The sequence below is a fragment of the Monodon monoceros genome, unplaced genomic scaffold (genome assembly GCF_005190385.1).
Source record: "Monodon monoceros isolate NGI ecotype Baffin Bay Population unplaced genomic scaffold, NGI_Narwhal_1 Super_Scaffold_1, whole genome shotgun sequence".
NCBI classification, from domain to species: Eukaryota; Metazoa; Chordata; class Mammalia; order Artiodactyla; family Monodontidae; genus Monodon; species Monodon monoceros.
This window is the reverse complement of record NW_021703765.1, coordinates 60378280-60399212: the sequence shown is the minus strand read 5'-3', so window position 1 is coordinate 60399212 and position 20933 is coordinate 60378280. Positions and strand designations below refer to the sequence as shown.

At 62.7% G+C, this 20933-nt stretch overlaps 1 protein-coding gene across 5 annotated transcripts in view; it reads right to left on the bottom strand.

Moving 5' to 3' along the window:
• ARVCF (ARVCF delta catenin family member) overlaps nucleotides 1-20436 on the bottom strand; it is a 36603-nt gene extending 16167 nt beyond the window's left edge. For 4 of the 5 annotated variants that reach the window (XR_003792862.1, XR_003792861.1, XM_029219056.1 and 1 more), the window contains exon 1: nucleotides 3517-3741. Coding sequence is in view for 3 of the 5 variants with exons in the window: in XM_029219056.1 (XP_029074889.1) it covers nucleotides 3517-3726 (210 nt within the window). In the remaining 2 variants the exon portion in view is untranslated. Of the gene's footprint in view, nucleotides 1-3516; nucleotides 3745-20294 lie in introns of those variants that run through there. The other variant, XM_029219048.1, reaches the window with a different exon arrangement.
• Between the last annotated feature and the right edge of the window lie 497 nt (nucleotides 20437-20933).

Here is a 20933-nt window from a genome sequence, read left to right as displayed (position 1 = left end):
GACAATAGCCACCTCCGGCCGGCGGCTCCACGAACAAAAGCGGGTCCTCCCGGAGGGCCGGCGCCCCGCCCTTCGCCACCGGCCCCCGGGACAGTGCCCCCGCCCGGGACCAAGTTCCCTCCAACCTGTCTGAGTTCGGCCGGCATCGGGCCGGGCGCGGGGGACGCGAGCCGTTGGTGGCGGCGGCTGGACTGGGTTCAGCTGCGGTGCCTCGGCCGCTCAGCTCGGGTTAGGCGGACTCGCTCCCCGCGGGGCCGACCTGGCTAGGCGCGACCAGCGGCCAATCGGGAGGGGCGGGACGGTGAGGCGAGCAGCCAATCGGGAGGGGCCAAGCTGGGGCGGGGAGGATAGCAGCCAATCGGCTGGGGTCTCACCCGGGAGGGGCGGGGCGGCGGGCGGCCAATTGGGCGGGGCAAAGCCCCGCCCCGACTGGCGCGGAGCGGGTCTTGCCTGCAGCCTTGGGCCGGGGTCGCCCTCTGCCCCTGCGGTCAGGTCAGTCAGGGCTCCCCTTCCCCACCCCCGTACCGCGGAGGTAGCATTTTCCCGCCGAGTCCTCCTTCCCAGGCCTCGGTTTACCCCCAGTAAAAGAGCCCACAGCCCTACCCCTGCAGTTGAGGAAACAGTTCTGGCAATGCAGGGGCCAGTGTGGCTAAGGCATCCTGCAAGACCACCCTCCTGGCACAAGCTGCCCATCCCGGCTGCGACTCAGTTTCCCCTAGCTGTGAAATGGTGGCCTATAAGAGTATTGACGGCGATGTCGCTCAGGTTTCCTAGATCTGGCTCCAGGCTCTTGCCAACCCTCCAGCACCTCCCCAGTAAGCGTCCCCACAGAGCTCAACCCGGGCCTGCACTGACCCACTTTGTCTTGGATTCTCCCCATCAAGTCACAGAGGCCCAGGGGTCCCCCATCCTCTGAGAGGTGTCAGAGCAGATCAAAGGGAGGGGAGGGAGCACAACTCTTGGGTGACCCTGGGCGAAAGCTTGTGGGGCCCAGCTGGCCTCAGATCCTCTCCCTTCCATGTCTTTGACCTATTGGGAAGTGGTAGCTAGAAGGGACGGTTAATCAGGGCTTCTCCTACTATGGTGCACTCCCCACCCCCAGCAGCCTGGCATGGAGGTGCAGCCACCCTGGGGGTCTGGCTTGGCCAAAGGGAAGCGTAGACACAGGGAAGGGTCTGGGCTGGGGCCCTCTCGGGTCATACCCCGCAAACGCAAGGCAACGGCTCTCACACCAAGAACAAGAGACTTATGCTCTGGGTTGAACAGAGCTGGGCCGGCCCACAAAGGTTCAGCAGGCTGGGCAAGAGAGGGGGCCTTAGCCTTGGCTTTCTGCTTCCCACCTGCCTCTCCCCAGACCCCACTCCTCTTCTAGGACACTCCATGCACATAGGCCATGCAACCAGCATGCTCAAGCACTCTGGGTGTCCACTGCATGTTCCTCTGAGTCTCAGTTTCCCTTGAGTTGTCCTTACCACTGGACCCCCTGTAACTTCCATCCGTGGAGCTACCTGGGGCAGGAGCAGAAGACTGTACCACTGCCCTGAGAGAACTTGGCCTGGATGCTTACATGTGAGTCATTTCTGTCTTCTCCTAAATTTCACCATCTGTTACTGCCCTAGCCTCATCCCCCTCTTGGCCCAGCCCAAAGTTGGCCAGGTCCCTAAAGGTGTCCCCTGCCTCCACACACACACACATTGCTTGAGGGCCAGTCCTGCTCCAGCCAGCCTGCTCCAGGTGTCTGGAGGAGGCGACCCTTTCTGCTAGAGGATGAAGGGCAGGCAGCCAGCACTGTGGAGCAGCACCCCGAGACTCTCGACTCCTCAGCCCCAGCTACCTGCCTTGCCACCAGCCTCCAAGCTGCACAGATCCGGGCTCTGACACTGAGGACCAGGTCCAGGCAGCCGTGGCTCACAGGTGGGTCACTAGGCACCTCCTGCTGAGATGGGTCTGGGAAGCAGGTTTGGCATGGAGGCTGCCAGGCCCGGCCCGCTGGATGTGGCTGCCTCCCCATCAGCCCTGCTTGTCCAGCCACAGCCCTGGGAACACACTCTCTCTGATCTCAGCCTGAGAAACCATCTCCTCCCAAGAGAGAAAACCAAGGGCAGGTCTTGGAGGGCCTTGGGTGGGAAGGGGTAGTGGGCGGGGAGGGTGGTGGCCTGATCTTCAGGCTGCAGCCCTCAGGAGGCCACGGCAGCTCCAGGCTATGGGAATATCTTCCCACAGGGGCATTGACCCTCAGCAGCACCCTCTGGGCTGGAGGCCAGAGCCCTTTCTGGCCTGGGAGGGCTGGAAAGAGGGCCTGGAGCCTAAAGAGTGGCCTTGGGGTCATGGGCTGCCACTGTCCCTGTGTGGCCCAGCGGGCTGTTCTGCTCCCCAAATTTGGGGGTGCAGGCCTCACCCTTTGGAATGCCTGGGGTCCAGGGGGCCACAGGGGTGGCCCTCATACGTAGACCCACCTGGCCTCAGTTCCAGCCTCCCATAAACTGGCTGTGCAGCCACCTGAGCACCAGCTGGCTTGGAAAGACAGCTACCCAGTGTGTATGGGCCCACTGAAGATGTGTCTTCAGCTCTGACTGTGGACCATGCTGGGCCGTGCGTATGGATCGCCCACTGGTAGATGAGGACATCAAGGCTTGGGGGCAGTTACTGGCCAGGTCCCCCAGCCTGACACAGACCACTGCTTCTGAGCCCCAAACGCCCAGGCTAGATGAAGCTAGCGCACTGGGCCAGTCTCCACCAAGACCCGTAACCCCCTCCTTTTCCCTCCAGCCACAGAGGTCCAGGCCACCCCAAGCCACTAGCACATATGTGCCGGGCCCCCACAGCCAGCAGCCCGTCTGGCTCCCTGGAGCTCTGCCCGTGCCCTGCCCTGCATCTCAGTCAATCACAGTAACTGCAACAATCACAGCAAACTCCCTCCTCCCCCACCAGCACCCCAGGAGCCAGGCGCTATTGCCCCATCTGAAGGTTCGGTACTGGGGCACAGCTCGTGTCGAGAGGACCCCATGAAGCCTCCTGACCTGACTGTACATCCCAACTTCAGAGTTCTCAGGGCCTGGCCAAGAGCAGACTGGGCTCTACACCTCCTGGGGCTGAGCAGGGGCAATGGCCAGTCACCTGCTGGGCTGCAGGCAGAGCCTCAGCCCTGCTCAAGCCTCCCCCGGGGCTGACCCACTGACTGATGCAGGCAACGAAGGCAGAGAGACTCCATGGAAGCAAAACCCTCAGTGTCACCAGGCTGACTGCTGAGCTGCCCAGAACAGACCCTGCCCAGCTGTCTGGGCCCTGAGGGCTCACACAAGTGGAAAGTGCTGTTCTGAGGGTTGGGCTGTGTCCTGCCCATTTGTCACATGATGCCCTGCATACCCAAGGGGGTTGGAATCCCACTTTCTTTCCCTCCCCAAAGGCCCCAGGTCGTGCAGTAAGCCACTGCATGCTGGCTTGTGGTCCACCTAGGCCCCTTGATTTTTTCCCCACTTGGCCATTTTCACCCTTCCTGAGTCCCTGGGCTGTTACCTGCAGGACAAGCTGTTGCCAGGCCATCGACAAGGGCTGCCCACTGCCCACACCACTGCTGCCCATGCCAGGCTGCTGGGCACGCTCCAGCTGCAGGGCAACATGGCGCCGTTCCTGCTCCAATGCCCGTGTCAGCCGCTCGAAGCGGGCCTCCTGCTCCTTCACTGAGGCCAGGATGCTGGCAGCCGAGTGCACGTTGCAGTCCTCCATGACCAGGATGCTGGCTGACTGCAGGCAAAGCAGAGCAAGTCAGGGTGGGGCCAGGGCGGGGGCCTGGAGAGGCCGTCGTGGGCCCCCTGCCCACCCCACTCACAGATCACATGACTCACTCCCAGACCACAGCATCCAGCTCTCTGGAGAGAAGCCACATTGATTAAATTCTAAATTAAAAGCCATTAATCCAAGGCTGGCCGGAAGCAGCCGGCTCCCTCCCTGTGGTGTGTGGGCCTCTGACCCGGGCTCCCTGCTTCCTGCCAGGCCCAGCAGAACCTCGGACCATGGGTGTCCCAGAGCCTGCTGGGGAGGGAAGGGGAGGGGAGGGAAGGGAAGGAAAGAAAGAGCTGGTGTGACCAGCTCTCAGACCTCCCAGGCCCTCTGCTGTCCAAAGCACATGCCAGTTCACCCCACCCTCATGGTACCAGCACAGGCCCATCTCACTGAAGTGGGCGCTGGGGCCCAGAGAGGGTGGGGGACCTGTCTGTAGCCACACAGCTCGCACGGCAGAGCTGGCACACTAGTTGGCAGGGAGTGAGAAGTTGCTCCGCAGCCTCTGGGCCACCTAGGCAGGTGCGGGGATGACGCGGGCCTGCAGACCAGTGGTCCCACCTCCACTTCCAGCCACGCTGGCTGGGAGCAAGGGTGGTGTCTACCCCATGCATACAGCCTGGCTGAGATTCCGTGTCCAGAAGTGGCCCATGTGCCTGACGCCTGACCCCGAAGGAGGCTGAGGGCAGGGGCCTGGGCGCCTGAGGCCCAGCGTCTGGAGAGAGTCAGGCCTGCCCGGGCCCCAGCCCAGCGCTGCCCCTGTGGGCCCCCGGGGAGCGGGTGGGGGCAGTGGGGGCTTGGCAGCTGCAAAGACGAGCCAGAGCCAGCGCTTTTCCTTACCACTTGCTCCCTGGCTGACCAGCATGTTTGCTTTTTGTGGGCAAAGAGCAGCAGAAGTATGTGTGCTCAGACCCAGGCGCACGGCAGCGGGTGGGGCGCAGGCCACGCGGGGGCTCCATGTGCAGCACAAAGCCTGACCCAGGCCAGCCCGCCAAGGCCATACCAACATGGGGCCTGGGCATGGCTGGCAGTACCCCTGAAGGGTCAGCTCTGCTGCTCATGGGCCCCTGGGGAACCAGCTGCAAGGACAGAGCCCTGGAAAGGAAGGGTCAGCGCTGGGCTTGGCCATACCAGTGCCAGCTGGGCCAAGGGTGCGGGTGCACTTCAAGGTGAAAGGACAGCACAGAGACTCCCTCAGCACCCGCGACAGCTGGGGAAATCAAGGCCCATCGAGGGAAGAGACCAGCGTGGGTCCAGGGCTGGGCTCCACTTCCCCAGCACCTGTCACACAAATGAAACAGCAACGAACTGAATTCCTGCTGGGAGAGGTGGTGGTCAGCACGGGGGTGGTGGGCTGGCTGCAGACCCACGTGATAACACGGAAGGCAAAATATGCATGAATTTTTAAGATGGACCATGAGACTTCAAAGATGCTTTACCCAGCTGATCCTGGGTAGAGGTCAGCTCCAGACTTGCTTCCTCTGCTGTCCCGGGAGGCCTGGGGGCCGCCAGGGAAGTGCCATGTGCGGGACCTCAGTGACCCTCACTCTCCTCTCTGGCCAATGCCTTCCCAGCCTCTGTTCCCCTGCGAGGGCCCCACACTGCCTGCTGGGCAGGCCCCTCCCGCCCCTGCCCAGACCAAGCCACCAGCTTCCTGAGTCCTCGGTGGAGGCCGCTCCTCACCACGCTTGCCCGTCACCCATGGGGTGGATTTAGGAAGAGGACAGGGACAAATGTGCCATGCAGACACAGGCAGCCTGTCCTGGGGCACGTGTCCAGGCCTAGGCACCCCAGGAGTGGCCCCAGGTGGGCGGATGTTGGGTGGATGGAGGGATGGAAGGGCAGGAGACCGGGTGGAAAGGGACACAGATGAACAGTGAGGGGACGTATGGAGGCTGCCAGGAGGGGGCTGCATGGGAGGGTGGGTGGGTACGGAGGCAGCAGGGTGGGGGGAAAATAGGAGGCGGGCAGGAAGAATGAGTGGATGGGTAGTTGGGTGGATGAATGGGTGAGCAAGGGTGAGGCTGAGAAACACTCCTGGGAAGGGGCCCCCAAACCCGCTGGGGCGCCACTGTGACCAGCGCCCGCTCCCCCATGAGGGTGCAGGCATATGGAGGAACTGAGGAGATGCCCACCCTCCCCTGAAACCATGCCCACACTCAGCGTCTTCCTGCTAAATCAGCCGCTCCTCCTCAGAAGGAGTCCAGCTAAACCCTGCTCCAGAAATCAAATTATGGGACAGAGTCCAATCTGGGTTGAGGAATTAGAGGAATTTCCTACGGGTCAGGCTGGCAGGAGGCCTGGGCTCCAGTGCTGACCCCTCACCGGCCATTTGTTGGTACACTGCCCACTGCCCCAACCTTCACAAGGGGAGGTAGGGGACTGGCTATGGGTGGAGGCCTCCTTTCACACCCCTGGCCCCACCCACTTGATGGGGAGGAAAGTAGGCAGCAGGGGTGCTGAAGGCCACCCACCTGGGAGTGCACGGTGTCCCCCCCATGCTCCCAGCACTGTTCAGGCCTTGCAAGTGCCCATCTTTACCCTACCGCCCCTGCTGTGGTTGGATGGTGCCCACAGCCACAGGGACAGCTTCTGGCCAAGCCCACGAGGACGGGCACTGTGCCACGGCCAGGACCACAGGGTCACCCGTAGTTGGTGTAATGCGGGGGTCGCAGGGTGAGGGGGGGCTTGGATGGGAAGAGTCCGTTCTTGACCTTAAAGCAGTGGAAGGAACTGCCAAGGAAAAAGGACCAGCTTGTCTTTGTGAGAATGAAACATTTCTAAACATCCAGAAAGAGTGCCACGTGCTGTGGTTGTGGCTTGCTTTTCAAGTGTAGCGAGCGTTTCAGACAGACAACAAGTGGGACTGTACACGTAGACACGGCTCCACTGCTGCGGAAGATGCGTGGGCACGTGGGGACATGTCACACTACTCTCCACTGTTGTGTTTGCAATTTTCCATGATATGGGAAGTAGGAGAAAACAACAAAGAAAACAAAAATACTGTCAACATACTGGGATCGTCTTCACAACATCCAGTAGAAAAGTGATATCCTTCATCTATACGGTGACTATATAAGTCAGTAGGAAAACCGAACCCCAACTCGAGGTGGGAAAAGGTCATCAACAAGGCATGTGGCCCAGAGATGAGGTGCGAAGGATGAGTGTGGAAATGGTCACGCGTGCGCGCGCACACACACACATATACACACGCACTGGAAAGAGGGCATGTCGGCTGCAGCGGTGCTCTGGGTGGAGGGCTCCTGGCCCGCAGGTTGCAGCAGGTCCAAAGTTCTGCACGCACCCATGTTCTAAGAGCTACTGCCTTCTCGAGAGGCAAGTAAGAAATGGGAAAGCAGGTGCCCCTCCCCCACCCCAGCAGGCCAGGCAAGTGAGCGCGAGGCCAGGGAACTCTCCCCAGGGGCTTGGGCGTTGCCGCCCGCCACCTGAGGGAAGCAGCTAGGTTTTCAGGGAGCTGGGAGAACTGTAACAGAATTCAGCCTGGAAATTGGGTTTCCCTAGCAGAGGAGGTGACCCTATCGCCACCTGGACCCAACACCATGGGGGTGGGAGGTGGACAGGGATGGCCCCTCAGTGACCTCCTCCTGCCCCCAAACCGTCCCTGTGGACACCCAGCAGCACCCACTGACCACACAGAGTACAACTACTCTGTGCAGGGGGAACGGTCTGGGCGGTTCTTCCCAAGGGGCTCTTGCCCTGCACTGATGGGGCGCCCTGGGCTAAGGGAGAGCCAGGTCCCTGGCAGCACTGGTCAGCCCCAGGGCAGGAGCCGCTGGACTGGTGGTCCAGGAGGACCAGGGGCTATGGGGAGGCTGATGCAGGAGGCTCGGAGCCAGGTCAAGGCAGGGACACTTCTGGGAGCCCACGGAGCCTGAGGTCTTGGGAGCTAAGGGCCTGGGGCTGGGCCCAGGGCCAGGGCTGGGAAACGGCCAGGTAACTACAGGCTGGACATGGCAGAGGAGGCCTCGCCCTGGCAGGAGGGTGGGCCAGGTGTAGGTGAGCATCCAGCTGCTGCCCCTCCTAATTGGAGGGGTTGAGCCACAGGGAGCCCCCACCAGAGGCCGCCAAAGGGTCTCAGTCTGAGATTCCTGCCAGGGCAGGTCACAGACACTTGCTCCAAGTCTCCGGGTTCCCTGCCTCTCTGGGTGGACTTGTGGGATGGCAATAGACAGCAGTCCCCCAGCCCTAGGCTGCCCCTCCTGCACCTGACCCAGATTCCAGCTGCAGCTGCAGCCAGAGGGCAATGCCTGACAGGCTCCAAGTGTGGGGTCTGGGCAGCGAGGACCCACCTCCTCCACAGTCTCTACAGCAGCAGCCAGCCCAGGGGCACCCCAAGGGCAGGGCAGGGAGGGCTGGGGCTGGTGGTCCCTCTGCCTACACCAGCAGCCTACCCACTCCAGCCTGGCCACAATAGGGGAGCCCGGGCATAAGGCTGGGGAACCCCAAGGTGCCCCACTGTGTGGGGTGGGCTGGCCTGTTGCCTCCATACCTCCCACTAGGGTCCCTTTGGGAGGTGGCTCCCCCAACCCCCCACTCCATCTCAGGGAGAGCAGAGCAGCGAGGGGGCAGTTCTGAGGGCCCAGGCTCAGAGCCCCACCCCACCGTGCTCTGGGGTGGGCACAGGAGCCAAGGCGTTCCTGAGGCGGAGCCTGAGGCTCACAGCCAGGCTGGGACCAAACCCGACGGATCTAACTGGCACCGGGGCCTGGGAGCCCAGCTCCTACCCAGGGGCCAAGGGGTCCATGAGACCCCGAGGACCACCCCCCCACCGAAGGCACAGGTGGGGCAGCTGTCCGGTCAGGCTGAGGGCCGGTGGCCTGTGTGCACCAGTGCCGTGTGCCTGGAACACCCTTTCTCCCTCAAGACGCTGGACCCCTTCTTCCCAGGCCCCCTCTGTCACCATGGTAACACCCAAGCTTCTCTGAGGGACAGAGCCTCTTTGTGGTGGCACAAAGCCCCTTTGAGGGGCAGTGGGGGTTCAGCCCCTGGGAGCCTGTGGCCAGTAAGTCTCTGGGGGGCAAGACGTGGCTCGTCAGCCCAGCCCCCACCAAGGTTGCAGAGCCAAGAAAGATGAAGCAGGAGAGCCTGGTGGTTAGGGGCTGAGACACCCACCCCAGCACCACCTGCCCAGCTGCCCACGGAAGGGTCTCTGGGATGAGCCCCAGGGCCCCAGGAGAGGCTCTCTGTGGGGGCCTGAGGACTTCCCACGGCCTTTCCGCCATTTGACAAGAAACATGCTCTCCCTGGATAAGTGGAAGAGGCACTGGCAGTGGGGAAACTCCCTGCCAGACGGGAAACCAGACTCAGGACTGGGTGGGAAGCAGGCACAGGGAGCCCTCAGGAGGCAAGCGGGTCAGATGGCGCGGCCTGGCATCAGGCCTGCTGAGGGGCTGCCCATGTATCCGGGCCTGCCTTGCCCTGCTGCAGGGCCCCCCATCTTCGCGTGCCTGCCCTGGGGGAACACAGCCAGCCAGCTGGGTGGCCTGGGGTAGCCTTGCTGCAGCCAGGACCTCAGGACAGGTTTGGGCAAGAAGGAACCTCGCTGTGGCTGGGCTCACTCCAGGGGTTGGGAGATGGGACCCTGAGGGCAATGTGGGTCCAGGGCACAGTGACAGGGACCGAGCGCAGAGCTCCCTGCCCCCACCGCAGAGTGTTGCCCTATCTGTGCCCCGGCCCCGCAGTCAGGGAGGCTCACCGCAGCCATGGAGCCCCTCCCTGTCCCAGTCTGCAGGCCCATGCCACCCTGGCCACTGCTGACCAGGCACGTTGCAGTGCCCTCACATGCTGGGCGCCCTGCCGGGCAGCCCTCCCCAAGTGACCTCAATGTGACCCACTGCGGCTTTGCTAACTAAGCCCCCAGGCTGGGGGTCACAGCCCCCGGGCGGCAGCACGAGGCACAGCAGGCCCCAGGAGAGATCTGCCCCTTTGTGGGCAGATCCACGCAGGGCCCGGGGGTGGGGGGCTGCCAAGGGGCCAACCCTGACATGGCAGTGCCCCTCATGGTCAGCAGATGAGATACCCCTGCACCCCACGGAGGCCCCGTCTCACACCCCCACACCCCGACCGCCTGCCTCCCCGCCAGCATTCCTGCAAGCTGCTGACACTTCTGGGCACTGGGACGGGCCTGCACAGACTATCGTCAGCAATACCAGGTCCACCTCCCCACAGAGCCCAGCCTGGGCCTTCGCCATCCAGGAAGATGGGGCCTAGGGCTCAGCTTCCAGAAGGAGGTTCCCTGGGAAGTGTGAGTGAGAAACTGGTCCCTTGTTCCCTCATCGGGAACACCGGGGTCCAGCAGGGAGACTCCAGGCCCTGCAGGCACAGTACCCACAGCCCAGGGGGTGACAGGTGTCAGGAAGACCCTCCAGCTGTCAAGGGTAGAGGCAGGGCAGCTGTGGCCACCTGGCCCTGGATGGATCAAAGGGGAGTGCAGGGAAGAGACCAGAGCATGCCCTGTGGAGGGAGGTTCCATCGTTGCTCCTGAGCCACAGCATCAAAGAGCCAGGTCCCCTCTGGTCTGCCCTTGCCCAGGGTCCTGTGTGGCCTCCAGCACTGGCTCCTCCCAGGGCCCCTGGGAACTCCCATTCTCTCCCAGAAGCTGAGCTGGATGCCAGTCTCTCTGCTCCAGAACGCCTCACCTGCCTGGGAGCCAACTCAGTGCTCCTGAAGCCCGGGAGTGCCCATGGCACACAGGTCCAGACACCACCAGCCTCCATCAGACAGCAAAGTCCTGCCTTTTATATGCAAATGATGACCCAGTGGAACTGGGCAGGGGGCTTCACCCCACCCCTACCCAGTGCAGGCTCTGGGCCCCACAGTGTCCCTGCCTGGCTCCCCACCCCCCCACACCACATACCATGACAGCCTGCTGGGAATCGGACTTGTCTGTGTGCCCTGCCCCCGCCAGGACGCAGAACACTGCAGCTGGTATGCTGACAATTTGGGGACCTCCTTAAATCCACCCGCAGGCTCACGCATGCAGCCACCCACAAAGTCATGCACACACACCCCCAGAGGCACCCAGGCTGCCCTGTGGGGCCTCACCTGCCCCAGAAAATGGATGGTAGGTGACCTGACACTACTGACAGGTCCTTGTGCTGGGGGAGGTAGGACTCAGGCTCCTGGGGGTCAGCGTTCTGGGCAGACTGCATTCCTGTCCTGAACACCTGGCAAGGCTGCCCCCGCCAAGACCTGTGAGGCCGGGCCTGCCCTGGCTCCACAGCCTGAAGGTGCCCAGCCTCAGTCCACACCAAAGTGTCTCTGTGACAGGAGTGGGGACCATGGCCGGGCCAGGACCCTGGACAGAAACACCGAGGCTGCACAGACCTGCCCCAGCCCCCAGGGCCCAGGGCAGACCCTGCTGCCCCCCGGGGACCCAGGAGAGCTGCCGTTTACCAGCACAAACATCAGGGAACAGCTGATGTGCCCTCAAAAGGTTAAAGATGGCCTTGAACTGATGAGCTGGAAACAAACTATAAGGAGAAGGACCGATCATGGGTGATGAGGATCCTGTGCGGATTTGAAGAAAAACATGGCGGAAGCTAAACAGCAGCTGGGACGCTGTCCCCAGGCTGCAGGATGCAAACCCAAGGCAGACCTGCCAAACGGGCAGAAAAGGACACAAAGTTGTCAAGAGGGAAGACAGGAGTGGTGGAAAATGGATCCTGGGAACAAATTCCCCTGGCACAGGAGGTCCCCGAGGGACCCCGCAAATGGCCAGGAGCCACCCCCAACAGAGGGCTCCAGCAGGGCTGTCGGGGTCGGGTTGGGGTCTGAGCTTTCTGCCCAGAAAGAAGCTGAGCAGACTGTAGTCATGTCAACCCTAGCCTTTACGACTCACTCTCCCTGGGCTCTGTGCCCCAGCCTCCAGGCTGCTGTCCCTCCACAGGGCAGGAAGGAGGCCGCCTGGCCTGGCCCGCACCGGACACACCCAAGGCGGCACTGAGGAGGGTCCACACTGCCACCAAGCTGCCCACATCCCAGAGGGGCTGGACGTCATCCATGCACAGATGTCAGCTGCAGGACCCTGCTGCCCAGCTATCGTCTCTTGCTTGCAGAAGCTCTTCTACAGCGAGGACCAGCTGACAGCTTTGTTAACAGGGTGCTTCCCTTTCTTCCTTAACTTGGGATCTTGAAAGAGTAAACCCAGCTCTACTTCCTTAAGGAAACACTGTGCAAAGTTCCCGGGCTGTCAGAGACGATTTGCCACCCCAGGCCTCAGTGTCCCCATCTGCACACTCGGTGTCCCGCAGGCACTGCGGCCCAGGGCTCATGGGTGCAGGTGTCACAGGGCGCCAGCCTCTCCCTGCAGGGCACACAGCAAAGGCCCCGGAGGACTGGCTGGCAGCCCGCTGGAAGCCTCGTTATCTTGCAAAATGCAGAGAGCAGCAAGTACATTCAGATGAATGAATGGCCTAATTAGGATTTCACGGAGAGTGAAAATATTTTGAAAAGAAAAAGTTTAACTAAAGGCATATTTGAAATACCAAACTCATCAATTGCAAACGACAACCTGGCAAGATGTGCCAGGGGGGCGGGGTGTCTCCTTCTCCCCACCTGACAATGGGCAGCCTTCCCTGTGGGCGAAAGAAACTGGGCCTCAGCCTACCCAAATCAGAGCTGCAGGGGGGTGTCCCCACAGAACAAGACCTAACTCAGGGCGGAACTGACGACTCTGGGTGCCCCGGTGGAAGGTCACGCAGGGACGGAGACGGACGCCCAGGGCCTGGGGAAGAAAGGCCCCTCAGCGGCCTGACAGTCCAGTCCAGGCAGCAGAACAAAGCACAGCAAGCCAGGGAACAGCCAGAAGCTGACTGTGGCTGGCGTGGCAGGGAGAGGCCCCAGGGGTGAGCTGAGGGGCAGGGGCTGCTCCAAGAGCCACTAGGCCAGTGGCCACCTCAGGCTTGCACAGACCACCCAGCACGGCTGGCGTGGCACTGTCCCTCCTGGTGGCCTGGGCCCCGCAGCGCAGTCACACCACCAGCTGGGAGGCACCCTGAGCAAGGAATGGCACAGCCAGAAGCTGGCATGGCTCTTGCACAATAACACAGCGGCCAGCGCGAAGTGCCACCTGTGCTGAGCCCCACAGGGCGTGCAGAGCCAGGTCTGAACCCAAGTTCCGCCTCGTAGAATGTTATTGCTGAGAAGCATGTGCTCCAGAGTGGGAAGGGGCTGGGGGCATCCCTGGGGCCGTGGTCTTCACCTGCCTCTCATATTGAGCCCCCCCACCCAGGGAATGACCCACGAGTCCAATCACAGAGACCCCTGGATGCCTGGCTGAGAGCCGCCCACAGGCGAGGGCCAGCACCTCGCTCTCTGGCAACGCAGGCAAGATGCTTGTGAGGCAGGTGGACCGGCCGACCCAACCTGAACTGAGACACAAACAGGCATGCGTGTGCCTGGCCCAGTGGTGCTGCCACTGGAGGCCCTGGGGGTGCCAAGCCCGTGACCCTAGAGGAAGAGGCCCGTTCACCCCCCACAGCATGACAAAGCCACTCGGGCCCTCCCAGCCACAGGGAGTCACACATTCACAGGCCGGATGCTGCAAAGGGGCCCAGATCACTGTGGGGGCTTCTGAGGGGCCTTCCCACAGCAGGGACCTGTTCTCAGTAACCAAGGAGGCTCAGGGGGGCTGGAGACCTGGGGAAACCAGAGCGGGATGCACACGCGCACAGGCCAGCACACCGGGGGTCCCAGGGAGGAGGCCCCAACTGCGTGGACCAACTTGCATCTGCAGGGCAAGCGCGAGGCCGCCCGTGACTTTTCAGAACAGAGGCTGGTCAAGGGGAGGCCCTGACCTGATCTTCTAACAGGGCCACAGGCACCTCGAACCTGAGGATGCGGTATGTCACATTTATAGTTTCTGGTGATAGAAAACATCAGTCAAGAAACTGTTCAGATACAACCATATCAACACAGTTCAGCCCTTGCCTCACATTTATGTCACAGTAAATTCTAGACGGATGAAATCTCAAGTGTAGACGCTGACCTGGAAACAGCGACAGGAGAAGACAGATGTGTGTTTATCTGGCCACGTGCTAGACAACGCATGGAACAACAGAAGGATTGAAGGAGGAAGAATTCCACAGATTCCACACAAAACGTGAAAAATTTGAACAATTTCTGAACACGAAAGCCATCATAAGCAAAAATTAAAAGGCTGAAGAAAGACGGATGAAGGCAGGACCCACTCTGTGCGCAACTGCGACCCCAAGAGGCCCAGCCTCCCTCAGCCCGGGTGAGGCTGGTGGAACCAGTGCCCGTGAGGCTGTGCGTAAGTGCCTGCGGCAGACACGAAGAGTCCGTTACCAGACTCGAGAAGCGCAGGAGATGGGGTAACAGGAAGAGGCAGAGAGAGAGGGACAGAGAGAAACAGGGAGAAAACGAGGAGCACGAGGGAGGAGGGAGAAACAGGGACAGGAAAAGAGCAGCAAGGGCAGGCACAGCAGGCGAGGCGGTGGGCAGCCTCCCACAGACCCCATTACCTGCCATTTGGTGTCTGGTTGGCCTGCCAATCTGAGGCACGGTGGTCCATCACAAGTTTAGGGGGGTGGGGGCAAGCACCTACCACCCTAAGCCCCAGATGCCATGCCACCTGTGCCACCAGCAACACCACGTCCCAAGGCCTGGTGCTCTGGCCCAGCAAGCCCTGGACACAGGCTGAGCCTCTTCATCCCAATCCACAAGCCCCCGTGTGGCCCAGCAGCCTGGCCACTGAGATGCTTGGCCAGACCTTGGTCCTCCCACCTGCCTGGCTGGCAGGTTGCCACACCCGAGGTCCTGTGGAACACAAGAGGAAGGAGCAGGTCCCCTGCCCTCTCCTGTCTTACAGCCCTCAGCAAAGGACACTCAGGCGTCTGGAGGCTCCTGAGTCTGTAGCCACTGCCTTCTCACCACCACCCAAGTAAGGTGCTGGCTGGGCCAGGCCATCCGCGCTGGACACCCAGGGACACTGAGAATCCACAGGGCTGGGTGGGCTGAGCCTCCCACGGAGACGGGGCTGGGCGGGGCAGGGGCAGAGGGCCGGGCTGGGGCCTGGGCTCCCGCACTGGGGCAGCACAAGTGGCCACCACACTCTGCAAATCAGGCAACACAGCAAACTGACAGAGTGGTACCAGCAGGGCTCACTTCCCACCACACAGGGTCCTGGGGGCCACAGGGACCACTCAGCCTCCGTCCCTCCTATACTTCCTGGGCACCATGCCTCGTGCCCCTGGAGCTGTGATGAGCAGAGAAGCCCACGCAGCAGGGCCAGCACCAGCGCCCTCGCCATGATCACAGCAGTCACGGCCCCTCCCCACTCCAACGGTGGCCCAGGGTGGCTGTGTGTGCCAGAGGCCATCTGGCCCTTTCAGACAAAGCCTCCTCCCGGCCTCAGTGCCCTCCTCCAGGAGCCGCAGCATGTGGGCCCATTGCCTGTCCTGGCTGGCAGCTCCAACCTCCCTGGTGCAGCAGGGACTACCCTGAGCCGGGAGCGAATCTGACGGCCTGTGCGACACCAGACACTGCCGTGCCAGGCATCCAAGTCAAGGAGGGTGTGGACCAGTCCAGCTAATGTCCTGGTGGGCTGTCCCCAGTGCATGCTTGTCCCTCAAGCCAGACGTCCCTCAAGCCGGTATCTGTGGTCCATACCCAGGCCATCGGTGAACTCAAGTAGGGGTGGCAGGAGGCCCCACGTCCAGCCTTGTCCAGCCCAGGGCCCTGTGCCCACCCGGGTTGAGGCTGGCCGGAAGCACACACCACTCAGGCCACAGTCCATCCCTCCATGGACCACACCCACCGGCCCACCACCCGTGTGAGGAGGGGACGTCCCTGGAGGAGGTCAGCATGTTCAGACACCCATCCGGCTGGCTCCACATCCTGCAGGGAACCAGAGGGCACCTGGTGAAGCCAACCGGCGGGGTTGAGTCCCTTCTGCATGGGGCCAGAGCCCCAGCTGGACACTGTCATCCCTGACCCAAGGGCGTCTGGTGGTGCTCCAACACAGACCCGCTCGCACATGACCGTGTGTGTTCTCACCCCCACCCCACTGGGACTGTCACGTCTACAGTTTGCATCGGCTGCCACGGTCCCTCCTGGGCGTTGCTTACGCTGTTAACGATCCTTCAGAACCCTGGCCATTTTGAGCCGATGATAACACCTCCCTTCTCCAGAGGTTGGGTGTGCTCTGCTGTGATAAACTCCCACACCAGGATCCCACTGGCCTGTTCAGGGGGTCATGGCCCCCAGGGGTCTGCCCCCCTCACTTGCCCTGGGACACAGGCTGCCTGCCTCTCCTGAAGCTCCCCGAGGCCAGCCCCCATCCATGTCCCTCCTAGGCCAGCAGCCAGCCTCCCAGTCCTGGACCGAGGACCATGCAGCTTCCTGTCTCGGCCAGTGGTCTGGGGACACGTTCCCTCTCCTTGTGTCTAGGTCTGGGGATGTTGCCAAAGTGTTTGTGTTGTAAAAATGAAAAACAGGGCACCACAGACAGGCTGGAGGCCGCCTCCGGGAGATCACAGTGGCAGAAGCTCTCTCCCCTTGGCTCTGCAGTGTTTACCAGGTTGTTCCAAGCTTCTGTCCAACCTTCCTTTGTGGACATGGCTCATTTGCGGGCCTGCGGGTGGGTCTCTCTGCCTCACAGTAGCCCCTTCATCACGGGGAGGGGCTTCAAGTCAGGGTGGGATCATGGGGGGAGATCAAGATGCCAGGGCCAGAGGCAAGGAGGAACAGGGAGCTCAAGCCAGGCGTGTGTGTGCATGCGTGTACACGTGTGTGAGCGAGCACCTGGGAGGGGAAGCGTGGTTGGGAGTCTACCCACCCGCTGCACCCTCCCCACCCACAGCAGGACCTGCTGCTCCCACCCTGAGGTCTGAGGCTCAGGGATCAGCTTTTGCTTAGAATGTGATGCTTCTGGGGCACGTCTGCTTTTGGCTTAAATGTTCACATAGACCTTGTTCCATGGAGAACCACGTGCTTTTCTTATCAGTCCTGATAACCGCCAGCCTCTCCCCAGTGCTGGCTGTGCCCCATCATCTCGGTGACTCTCACTAGGGGCCTGGGGTCAGCCCAGGACACCATTATACAGATGGGGAAACCAGGTCCAGGCAAGGCAGTGCTGGGCCAGGATTTGAACTCAGGTCTTCCTGCCCCTAGGACACACTCCCCCCAATCCAGCCACAGGAAGAACGTGGTTCCCGCCTCGTGGGACTCCAGCAGGCCAATAACTCCACAAATGCAGAGGAGCGCCGGGAGTCAATGCCAGTGTGGGGGGCGGGAGGGCATCTGCAGGGCTGCAGGTGGGGAGGGGGCCCGAGGGAGCTTCCTGCAGGACGGTGGGAGCAGGGGGGCAGGGAGGGTCTGGGGATGCAGGGTGGCGGTGGGACCTGAGGTGGAGTCTGTGTCCCCAGGGTGCCTCATCTCAGCAGCACTGTACAGATGGGGTGTGCGGGGAACAGAACCTCATAAGAGCCCTGGAGCCATGGACAGACAGACGGACAGGTCTGAGATACGAAGGTAGAAGCATTGATGGGATTTGTGCCGAGAGGGTGGGGGTACCTGTCTCAGGGAGCCCTTTCTAGCATCCCTCAGAGCTGGTCCTGGCCAAGGACCCTGCACCAAGAGCCTCGGGGCCAAGGGACCCACCCCCAGCCTTGAAAAGGCCTGCTGTGTCCCCGACTGGGGCAGGAGGCCTCTGCAAGGGCTGGCCAAGAGCCAGAACAGCACAGACCGCAGATGTCTGACAGCATGAGGCAGCCCCCATGTGCACAAACCAAGTCCGGCGGAGGGACAGGGCCCAGGCTGGGGGGATGCTGGGCAGGCAGCTCAGGGCCGCAGTGGGTGGTGAGGAGCCCGGGTGAGGGTCAGGCCGGCCTGACTGAGAGCTCGCTCTGCACTCGAGCCTTGAGTCCTGCTCCACCACAGCAAATCCTGACGTGCCCTTCCAGGCCGCTGGTCACTCTGTGCACATCTTGAAAAGGCACCACTTTGGCTGCACCCTTGTTTTACAGAGGACACTGAGGCAGAGAGAGGCACAGCCCTGCACTGAGTGGCAGACGCAGAGACCTTGCCCGGACCACTGGGCAGTGGTAAGATGGCCTATGGGGGCCAGGGAGGTGCCTAGGGCACACGCCCGAAGGAGGACCCCACCTCCACGGTCCCTGCTGGAGCCTGTGCTCAACAACCCCGTCACCCAGCCCTCGGCCTCCCTCTGCTGTACTGAGGCGGTGAGGGCACAGGGTACTGAGGGGCGTTGCCCAGGGTCCTTGCCCCTCTCCAGCTCCCCACCCTGAACAGGGGGCCTGGAGAAAGCAGAACTCCAGCCTCCCAGCGGATGCCTTGGCGGGTGCCTTGGGAAGGGTCCCACCTCTGGGGGAAGCTGGGTGGAGCCAGTCTTGCTGGCCATGGCAGTCCTGGGTGCCCTCTGGTGGCTGCACTCAGCTTGTTGCTGCTTTGCTAGAGGCCGCTGGCCCCTCAGGGTCCACTGGGGCAGTGGTAAGCGCTGTGCCTCACACACACACAGCCCGGGCTGGGGGCCCTGTAGGTGATGTAGATGTCCACCAGCTCTGGGCTCTTCTTTCCGACCTGTGAAATAGGCTGAGCTGTGCAGCTCTCCCATTCGGGAAGCCCCAGGAAGGAATTCCTGACCCCGAGTCTCTCTTGGTTACTCTCTGATTCTGGGGCTCCTGCAGAGTGGCTGAGACCTCATCCTAGTCTTGATGGAAGCTGGCAGCAAGGGAACAGATGTCTTCCCCGACCCGAGCCACTGCTGGGGAAGGTCCCAGAACCCCTCGCTGCCTCCCTGGCATCCCACAGCACCCCAGCTCTGCCCCCTCCCTCCCTCTGCTGACGCCAGCCCAGGGCACATGCTAGGGGCTGGCCGAGGCTCTGTTGGGCCTGGTGTCCCCACCCCCCTCTGCGCTACAGTTCTTGGCTCCTCTTGGAAGTGCAGGATCCCACTGCTCGTGGTCCCAGGCCTGTCTCCTGGGATGAAGGGGAGTGAACCCACCTGAATCCTTGTGCAGCACAAAGAAGGATGGAGGTGCAGCCCCCATGGAAACTGGGAGATGCAAAGGGAGCCCTGAGGGGCCACCCTGGGGGAGGCACACAGCCCAGATTGGGGGGCATCTCTAACCTGGCAGGACTGAGGGCTGGCCCAGCTCACACAGGAGGCACCTGGTCAACAGGCACTTGTGCCCATGAGGAGAATGGGGTGACGGCTGGCCGGGTTGTGCTTATGTGACCTCCTCCCCAGGCCAGGACCAGAGTCCTGAGCACAGCAAGTGCTCTGTGCCCAGCCCTGTGCTAGGTGCCAGTGGACCTCAGAGTTGGGGGTATGGGGCGGCAGGGAACAGACAGAGTACTGTGGATGGGACAGGGCAAGGCTGGGGGAAAGCACGAGTGCCCAATTCACAGCCCCACACGCTGTGGCCAGACCCCAGGTCCAGCTCGGGAACTGCTGTGGGTCCAGCACTGTCCCAGATCCAGATACACTGAGCCCAGGACAGGTGGGACCTGCTTGGGGTGTGCAGACCTCTGGCAGCCTGGACCTGGGAGTGGAGGTTCCCAGTGCAGCCCTGTGTGTGTCCTCACGGGGGAGGCTGCCCCACAGGTGCTAAGCCGGTCACCATCCAACCCCCTGGGTTCATAAACCCTGACTCGGCGTGTGCCCTGCTCGGTGACTCGGGAAAGGGGTGTGAGTGAGAGGTTATAAAATGAATCGATCCTAAAGAATGAAACCCTTGGGGCAGTTCTTTTCTTTTCCTTGTTCCTAAACACACCTGGGTCTAAAGGAAAAGGCCGCTGGAGTCCCCAAGTTCCGTTTCCACTGGGACACGTTATACAGACGTTAGAAACGGTGACATACTGTAATAACCCAATATTTAATTATTTAAGATTAAAATAGGAAGGTTGGGGATCTCCGGCTGCCCGACCAGGGTAACACCACGGCAAACCTGGGCCGAGTCCCACTACGAGTGGAGGGGACACGCCTCAGCCAGGGGACAGGGCGCAGGGGTGGCGAGGAGGGGGACCCAGATTGGGGCTCCGGGCAGGAACCCCAGGCAGCGTTCCCTCCCTCGTCCTCTGGGCGGCGGGAGCAGCGCGGCGCCGGGACATCCCTCGGCCCGGCCGTGCCGGTGCTTCCCGGCGGCGCGCCGCCCCAGGAAAGTTCCCCTGCCCCGGGCCCCTCCGGCCGATGGAAAGTTTCCGTGGCTGAGCGGCGCCAGCTCCAGGCGCCCGGTCGAGCAGGGGGAGGACACGGCTCATGTTGGGCCGCGGTCTGAGGGGCGCGCGGACCGAAGCGCACGGCCGGTCAGGCAGAACCCGAGGCTGCGCACAAAGGGACCCGCCCCCGTCGGTCCGGGGTCTTGCGCACCGCGGAGCGGGCTCGGTGCGGGTGAAGCAGAGCCGGGCTGGACCCCCGACCTTGACCCCTGCCCGGACCTCGATTCGGGCCCCTGCCCATCCCGCAGCCCCGATCCCGGCCCCGACCCCGGTCTCCGGCCCGAGCCTACCTGGAGCGCGGCGTGGGCGGCGCCGCAGCCGGCCCCCGCCCCGGACGGGCGTCCCCGGGTCCCTCGGCGCGCGGCGTCCCCGGTCGGGCGCAAGTGACTGTCCCGGGGCCTCCGCTCGCACCGGTGCAGGACTCACTCCCCGAGGACAGCGCAGCCCGGAGCAGCCCTCCGCCCCTCTCGCGGCCCGTGCGCAAAGAGGGCCTGCCGGCGCGGCGACCCTCGGCCCGCCCCGCCGCCGCCAGTGTTTCCATTGGTCGGGAGGCCCGGCAGCCAGCACCGATTGGACGGGCGCGGGGAGACACCGGCTTGCCATTGGGCGCTCTGGATGTCCGTCTCTGCCGACCACGGCCCCTCGTGGAGTAGCGGAGGCCCGGGCACCTGCCGGGACCTCTGCGGCTGAGGCCCGGGCGCGGGCCGCCCCTTCCGGCGGGTCGCCCCCTCCCGGTCGCCTTGGAGGACGTCCCCGGACCGTCCGGCCCGAGCGGGGAAGGGAGCAGGCCCGACGTCCCATCGCCGGACTCGGGCCGGGTCGCCTCTATCACCACCCCCAGTTCCCAGGTATCCTGCTCCAGCGCCTGCTGTTGGCCCGGCGCTGGGCGCCACGCCCTCCCTTCAGCGTCAGTTGTGTGTATTCCCCAC